The sequence below is a fragment of the Austrofundulus limnaeus genome, unplaced genomic scaffold, assembly GCF_001266775.1.
Source record: "Austrofundulus limnaeus strain Quisiro unplaced genomic scaffold, Austrofundulus_limnaeus-1.0 Scaffold290, whole genome shotgun sequence".
Lineage (NCBI taxonomy): Eukaryota > Metazoa > Chordata > Actinopteri > Cyprinodontiformes > Rivulidae > Austrofundulus > Austrofundulus limnaeus.
The window spans coordinates 72615-81154 of NW_013952692.1; the positions used below are offsets into that span (position 1 = coordinate 72615).

General features: G+C 40.5%; 1 protein-coding gene across 1 annotated transcript in view; it reads left to right on the forward strand.

Moving 5' to 3' along the window:
- The window catches only part of smarcc1a (SWI/SNF related BAF chromatin remodeling complex subunit C1a), a gene marked incomplete at both ends in the record, with an annotated part of 16944 nt that extends 9099 nt beyond the window's left edge, over window positions 1–7845 (forward strand). The window contains 18 exon segments of the mRNA XM_014021385.1: window positions 386–511; window positions 1240–1358; window positions 1623–1753; window positions 2129–2188; window positions 2298–2335; window positions 2599–2717; window positions 2804–2875; window positions 2977–3090; window positions 3335–3488; window positions 3768–3875; window positions 4002–4064; window positions 4236–4494; window positions 4636–4797; window positions 5517–5572; window positions 5756–5909; window positions 6190–6365; window positions 6568–6702; window positions 7778–7845. Coding sequence (XP_013876839.1) covers window positions 386–511; window positions 1240–1358; window positions 1623–1753; window positions 2129–2188; window positions 2298–2335; window positions 2599–2717; window positions 2804–2875; window positions 2977–3090; window positions 3335–3488; window positions 3768–3875; window positions 4002–4064; window positions 4236–4494; window positions 4636–4797; window positions 5517–5572; window positions 5756–5909; window positions 6190–6365; window positions 6568–6702; window positions 7778–7845 — 2114 coding nt within the window.
- Window positions 7846–8540: the final 695 nt, after the last annotated feature.

The following is an 8540-nucleotide window of genomic DNA, read 5'->3' on the forward strand; positions in this document are numbered from 1 at the left end:
ATCAACTTCAGATTAATTCATTAATCAATAACTTGCATCCTTAAGGAGTTAATTTATATCTACTTATATTCATGTAATTAAGCATTTTAATGATTTGGCCGATTAATCGAAAAAATAATGGACATATTAATCGATTATTAAAATAACCGTTAGTTGCAGCCCTAGTAGAGAGTGCATGTCACAGACACTTTAGAGGCATTTCTGAGGAAACTAGAACTGTTTGTTAAAGTTAAACAGTAAAATTAGCATGTTTACCAAAAATATGTTATATGTTCCTAAATGCTGGTTTAATCAGTATTTGTATCAGTATAAATYAATGAGAATGATCTAGTTTGATTATGCCGGTAATAAACAGAACTTGTCATTTTATTTATTTTCCAATCAGGTTCATGCCAAGTGGGTTCAAGACACGGATGCCTTCAATGAATGGATGAATGAGGAAGACTATGAGGTGGATGAGAACAAGAAGCCAGTCAGCTTCCGACAGAGGATCTTCCCCAAAGAGGAAGAGGTAGATGTTTGTGTTGTGAGTGTTTGACTTTTCACTTTCAGGTTTAATAAGAAGACTTTAGTTGCAGCCTTTTCACATTTTAAATACTACTTTTTAAATTTCTGCACTGTATGAAAGCTCAGTGACTTGTTTTAGTTTAAGAGCTTGTGTAAATGCTTTTAAATTATGATGTTTTGTCGCGAGCTTCTATTTTGTTGCGTGTAGCTTTGCTGTGTGGATTGTTCTTTGTCGTCTTCCTTTGTTCACCTCTGGCTTCAGTCAGTTTGTCATCCTTTTCATCCTTATCCTCTCTCTTTGTCCTTTTTTATAAACAAATTTCAGGGTTCCTGTCCATGTTTAGTGAAAGGATGAATATATTATTTTATGAAGTTTGACATTAACCCAGTTAAATTGTATTAAAAATTGAACTCACCACACTTTTTTAACTTTAAAGCCACATTTTTTAATATATGAGAATTTTATTTTACTATATTAGTTGTTTGAAAGCAAAAATGACAACTGGAGCAAGTTGAGTCTCGTTTATATATTTTTTTTTTTTTGGTGAGCTGTCAAGTGTTCAGGAACCCTGTTTGTGTCCTCCTCCACCCAACATCCTCCCCCCTACCTGCTGTTGTCCTCCCAGTGCTTCCCCTCCTTGTGTGTGCGGCCAATCCATCCTCTCATTCTGCGGCTCTTTCTCTCATCCTCCATCCCTCGCTTCCTGCACTGCTCGGGGTTTGTCTGATCAGTCTTCCCGTACACCCGATCGCAAGGAGCGCAAGTCAAACTCTGCCGGCAAGAAGAGGAGACGCTCGCCCTCGCCACCCAGCACTCCCGCGGAGTCCCGTAAGAAGGGAGGAAAGAGGGGGTAAGAAAACCCTTTTATGCTATGAATCAGATTATATACTGTATGTTCTTAACTGTTTTAATACAGCTCAAAATGTAAACAGAGAAAACAGCTGTTCTTTAATTAGTCACTTGTTTTGTTTTTGTTTGTTTTACGTCTTTGAGTTTACAGTTGTCTTGACTTTTTCCCAGTTCAGTAAAATATTTTTCTTTTCCAATAGAAGTTGGTGTTTTGCTCTGAGTTTTTAGTTTTGATTTTACTGACCTTATATCCACCTCCTCTCAGGAGCTCGGGGCCACACTGGAAGCGACGAGGCCACAGAGGAGAAGAGGAGGACACAGAGGAGGACATGACGAAGGACTTGGACGACTCCTCTGCTGGTGCCAGCATGGAGGACGGCTGCGTGTCCAAAAATAGTACGTACTGAAGGACAGGATAAAGCAGGATGCTCCCTTAGCACGTCACACAATTTCTTTAAATAACAAGCTTGAAGCATTAATACATTACATTTTGTTTATACTACAAAACAAAAGTTGCTGATTTTGAGGAGTGTAAATAATGTTTTTTTAATAAACTATAAAAAGGCTTTGGATCATTTGCTGATACAGGCTAGTCTTCACAATTAGTTTTAGCATCAGAATTTTGTGATATTTGATGGTCAGTTTGTTTTTGACCTAAGTAGCAACTAACACACCATACCACAAGCATACATTGTTATTTACCTAAATCTGTTTATTTCCAGATAAACACAAATTACACACGATGCACTTCTTTCTTTCTTCCATTTATAGCAAACTCTAAAAAAGATAGCGAGAACACTCCAGTCAAAGGAGGGAATGTGGCAGACTTAGGTTTGTATATTTTAAATAGTATAAATATCTATATTCATCATAAAGAGCTGGGATAAATATTTTAACTGTGTTTATAATCTTAGCTGAAGCTTGATTTTATTTTTTCCAGATGACATGGAAGATGATTCTGTGCTGTCTGGTGGAAAGGTACGTACTTCAGCACGTAAAGGTCACCTTTCAGTTACTGCACAAGGAACTTAAACTAAAAAAATAACTAAATTTTTTATAATTTCCATCAGAACAATGTTTTTATTGGTGAATAAAATATTGTTCATATTATATTGTGCATCTGCCCAATTAGAATCATTTAGAATCAAAATTATATATTTTTTCCCTCTAAAGAAGTGTGGATTTTCATTAGACTACAACTTCATTGGTAAAAAAAAACTGCCATATGCTAATGTCTGCAGGATGATGAAGAACAAGGCAAAGGAGAAGTGAACCGTCTGGATGCCAGTGAGGACAATGTTACTGAACAAACACACCACATCATCATCCCAAGTTATGCCGCCTGGTTTGATTACAACAGGTAAACTGCAGAAAYAAAAACATCATCCTTTGTGTATTAGTCTAAATAAATACATTTCTGTAAATTTTATTTCTTTTTTTTTGTAGCATCCATCAGATTGAGAGAAGAGCCTTGCCTGAGTTCTTCAATGGGAAAAACAAGTCCAAAACTCCAGAAATGTAAGTTTATATCCACACATTAAAATATTAGCTCCTTCCTTTTTTATATGATGATTTAAGCATTTTTTGTCGTAACAATTTGTTTGCTATCTCCTGAACAGATATTTGGCCTACCGTAATTTCATGATTGACACATATCGGCTGAACCCTCAGGAGTACCTCACCTCCACTTCCTGCCGCAGAAACCTGACCGGGGACGTCTGCGCCATTATGAGGTGTGCTGAATCTTGGGTTTGTCTGGATTATATCAGTCAATTAAACCCCAGTTAATTTCTGATTATGAAATGTTCTGCAGATGATCATTTAAAAGTGCTAAAGCAGTTCAAAAATCAAAGTGTAATGACAGTATAGAAATAGAGCTATACACTTGATAAATAAAATACAATGTTATAAATGCATAAAAAGGACAGAAATGGTCAAAATAATAGAAATTAAATCATTTTATTTTATCACATTTAGAGTTCATGCATTCCTGGAGCAGTGGGGTTTGGTAAACTACCAGGTGGATGCTGAGAGTCGCCCACTGCCTATGGGACCCCCACCCACACCCCACTTCACTGTCCTGGCTGATACCCCATCTGGCCTCATGCCCCTCAACCACCGACCCCCACAGGTAAGAACACCCCACTTAAAGAAGAAAAGTCAGGAGGTCACAAGAAATAAMAGATTGTTGCAATAAACAAAGTCAAGCAAGTTGTTCTTTTTAAGGAGTTCCCCTTTGATGTCACTTCCTGTTTCACTTTGATCGCACCAAGTTAAACTAAAAATATGCTAATTATGTGACGAATGTGTTAAGGTTCCTAAATAAAGATGTTTTCTTCCACTTTTAGTATTTGAAGGAAATGCCTGTCACAGACTCTTTGAAATGTTTCTTCATGTTTGTTTTTTGCAGATTCCTCCTCCGCAGCCGATGCCCAACTTTGCAGATAAAAGCAAAGACAAACCAATTGATTTGCAAAACTTCGGCCTCCGGCCCGACCTTTACAAGAAGAACGCTAAGGTAGGAGGATGAGCTGGGGTATAAATCTAGCAGCTACACACGTGTGTATATGATAATTTCGTTATGGAGACATTGTAAAATCATGTAATTTGTGTAATCTGATGGTTATTTGACTTTTGTTCACAGCCGGGGAAAGGAGCCAGCACCACCAGAGACTGGACGGAGCAGGAGACTCTGCTGCTGCTGGAGGTGAGTTTAAACAAGTCTCTTCCTCTAATTTCATGCTCTTCTTTTTACCAACCTTTAATCATTTTTAACGTTTTGTGGACCTCACTCTTCTGTACTTTTCCACCTTGTCATCTACTTGAGAAGCTTACAAATTCTGTTTGACTAAGACACACATCTCCACTCCGCTCACAGGCCCTGGAGATGTTCAAAGACGATTGGAACAAAGTATCGGAGCACGTCGGTTCACGCACCCAAGATGAATGCATCCTGCACTTCCTTCGGCTGCCCATAGAAGACCCTTATCTTGAGAGCACCGAGACCTCTATGGGCCCTTTGGCCTACCAGCCCATCCCCTTCAGCCAGTCTGGAAACCCTGTCATGAGCACAGTAGCYTTCCTGGCCTCTGTTGTAGACCCCAGAGTGGCTTCTGCTGCTGCCAAGGCAGCCTTAGGTGAGAACTCGTGGGCAGAAGCAAACAGATTAAGAATGGATTTGTTCGTTGTTGATTTAAGTAGCATTCACTGTTCTAACATCTAAAATAGTTTCATTTCTGTTGGCTCTTGGTGAGATACTGAAAACGTGTTTTTTGCAGAGGAGTTCTCTCGCGTGCGTGAGGAGGTGCCGGCCGAGTTGGTGGAAGCCCACGTGAAGAAGGTGCAGGAGGCGGCRAGGAGCACGGGCAAGGTTGACCCGACGTTTGGCCTGGAGAGCAGTGGCATTGCTGGAACTGCGCCCGAAGAACCGGAAAAGACCGGTGAGCAGAAGAGATGCTGAAAGTGTGACGTCTGAACTTGGTCAGGTTGTGGAAAGAMAAGCCCGGCAGTTTGATGGCAGCCACCAGAGGGCAGCACATACACACAATACCGAGAAGACAATGTTTGGGTGTAAGCAGTTTTTAGGAAAATGGATAATCTGAGGATGTTAAAGCTGAACTAGGAACAGTCTTTATTAAACTGTCAGTCACTCTCTTTATGTTACATGAAGGTGATAGGCAGCCATTTTTGTTGAGCAGTTCAGATTTTGGTGTGTTTTATTCTGTTGTGGTAACCAGTGGATTAAAACAACAACAGCAGCAGATGGGACAGAAGGATGGGAGGAGGGARAACAGAAAACTGGGTCATCACTCTATTCGCTTATGATTTTCTCTTCGTTTGGCTTTGTGCTGTCTTGGAAACTGGTGTTCACTTTAACCGCTGCTCACATGATTCCAGACCAACAAAAAAAGCAGCACTCATGCTGGAATTACTGCTCTCATGACCTACAGTTAAAATCAATAAGCTTTAAAGTGTTCCATGTCTCACTTTGCCCAAAGCACTCGCCTGCCACAGAATCAATATTCAAACTCTTAATATATGTTTAAATGCAAACATCATCCTGGCACGTGTGTAGCTGCTACGCTGGAAAGATACTTTTTGACCGATCCCTCCTGTGTTTAAGTGATGCTTATATTTTCTTTTATTGTGTCACTTATAGAAGCTACAGAACCAGAAAAGATGGATACAGATACAGACTCCCAGCAGGCTGATAAGGTGAGACAGCCTCTGGTTTTTAATGTTTTTTATTTTAGATTTTTGAAAGGTTTGATCTCGAGTAAATATTGGTCTTTTCAGACACAGTGATTTGTACCTCACTCTGCTCAGAAAGTTGTGAGGACAGACCTATCAATTGTACCTGCCTCTCATTGTTGTTTTGTTTTTGTCCTTCTCGTTCAGGCTGAGTTGAAAGATGAGGCAGAGAAACCCAGTGAGTCTGCAGAGAAGAGCGACAAGACMGAGACAACCGAAAAGGTGAAGAAGGAGGGAGGGGAGACATCAGAGCGTGAAGAAGAGAATGAAGAAGAGGAGGAGGCTAAAGTAGCTTCTGCAGGTAAAAGAACATTAAAAACCTAAAATAAAATGTCCCAAATTTCTGCCTTTTCAGCATGGAAATATAATCTTATTGCCTCATATTTTCAAATATCTGTTGCTGTTGCATTTTATGAATGCAGACAGCAGACATACATAGTTCAGGCCTTGCTTTAGATTGAAATAAAAATGAGTACTTTTAAGTCTTTATAATGTTATTGTTTGTTTCTCCTAATTTAATTAGTGCACATTTTTAAATTATGAAAATGTAATGTTTAAACTTAKTATTTCATCCCTTTCAGACAAGGATAAGGAGGAATCTATGCAAATCTCTTCAGAGCCAGAGAAGGAGAATGAAGAAAAGGCAGCTACAGAAGAAGGAGAGGACAAGAAGAAGAAGCTGGAGCATGATATTGGAGAGGGGAACATTGCCACTGCGGCTGCCGCTGCTCTGGCATCTGCTGCCACCAAGGCCAAGGTGAGGCCTGTGCATTGTGTCTTCATTATGTTTGTTCTGACTTCTCTGAGGCTGTGTTTCTTGTGAACACTACAGCTGAGGGCATTTAAAATACAGTGACAGTAAAGTGCACACAGTGGAGGAAGATCTATGCTGAAAGCAGTGTAAAATGCTGTTGTAAATTCTATGACATTTGCTTATAAACTGACTTGATTTTCCTCAGCACTTGGCTGCAGTTGAAGAAAGGAAGATCAAGTCTCTGGTTGCTCTGCTGGTGGAAACTCAGATGAAGAAGCTGGAGATCAAGCTGAGGCACTTTGAGGAACTTGAGACCATCATGGACCGTGAGAAGGAAGCCGTAAGTCAAGTTTGTTTCAGTAGCATCAGTCGACCAAAGTGCTTCACAACGTATGAACTGTAAAACAGTTACTATTTATCCCTTTTAAGACTTAATCCTAGTGAGAAAAACTGGAGTTTTAAGCATTGATTAACCGATTATCAATGATCTGGACCAAAGGTTTTCAAATATTTTAGCTCCCGACCCACAAAGTGATCAGGACAAGGATTTGTGACATATCTATTAGAATTTAAATTATACAAAAACTACTAATAACATGACATTTTTCTAGTTTTCTGCTATCATTGTACTTTYCAGAAGCTTTTTCACATCAACAGCAGAGTGGAAATGAGAGAATATCTCAGTCATATTCTTGTTTGCACAAGAATTACTTTTATTAAAATGTTCAAATTGAAACATTTACTAGAATCTTTTAATAATTTTAATGTCCATCAGGTACACTTTGTGGAATTGCAGAAAAGTAACCCTGTCTTACTGCCCCATTTCCCTGATTGCTGTATTGATGAAGTAGCCAATAAATATTTACTCCATTAGCAGATGATCCAACTAGATGTGTTGCTTCTCAACAAGTCCAAGATTTCCTCAGAGACAAAGTATGAATTCTTTATAAGGAAGCCAAGTTGGTAATAAAATATTCTCAGGAGCAGAACAGTTGTTTATTGATGCTGTTTCAACAGTTAAGTGTCTTGACGGGACAAATTAATGATTTAGCTGGTGTGTGTTTAAGTCTGTGTCCTGTCTGGAACAATCCCTGGGGACACTAGTTCAAGTATAAAACTGTGTTTTCTTGGTGGTGACGTCTGGAGCAAAGCCCAGTTTCACAGCTGCGAACGCTGCATGAAAAGAGCTGTTTTTAAAAAAGAGGAGAACTGGAGTCAAACCAGTTCTGTGCTGCTAATTACACACTGAGGCTGTAAAGATCCACACAGTACAGAAACGAACACCATCAGGTTTTTGGAGACTTTATATGGTAAGAGGACAAAAGAACCTAAGCTTAGACTTTTCATGTCTTATAAAACCATTAGAATCGTGTTAAAAGTGAGTTGTTTGCATTAAAGACAGTTGTTTTGTGCAGTTGGAACTTCAGCGGCAGCAGCTCCTCACCGAGCGACAAGCTTTCCACATGGAGCAGCTGAAATACGCCGAGATGAAGGCGAGGCAGCAGATGGAGCAGCAAGCTGCTGCTGCTGCAGCCGCTGCAGCCCAGGCTCAAGGGCAGGGGCAGGCTCCTGGGTCAGGGCCCCACCCCGGCCCCCATCCACCGGGCATGCACCACGGAGGTCCCATGCCTCATCACGGAGGGCCTCCTCCTCACCACGGAGGGCCCCCGCCCCACCACGGAGGACCTGTTCATCACGGAGGGCCCCCGCCTCATCATGGAGGACCCCCGCCTGGAGCTGCAATCCACCACGGATACCCCCCAATGGGTCACCACCCCATGGCTCCTCACCACYCAGGACAGACCGGTGAGACGCTTGACTCTTCTTGTAAAAACAATTTTTAAATATAAACACACACCAATATTTTGAATATTGATTTAAATAAATAAATGAAATATATTGGCTTTTAGTTAAATACATAAAAATTTCTTTAAATATTTGAGTGTTTCATGCTTTTATTTTTTTAAAAAACAGATGAATATGTGTAGATTTCAAGCTATTTATGTAAATAATTTAAATCTTGCTCATCATCTCTGTACGGTCCAAACTGCAGGACCAATGGAACCAGGTCAGCCGATGCCGGGACGTATGATGTCTGGTCCCCCYTCTGCCGGCCCCCCTCCTGGTGGCATTCCTCCCATGATGCCCCCACGCCACCCTGGAGCCCCTAACGGCATG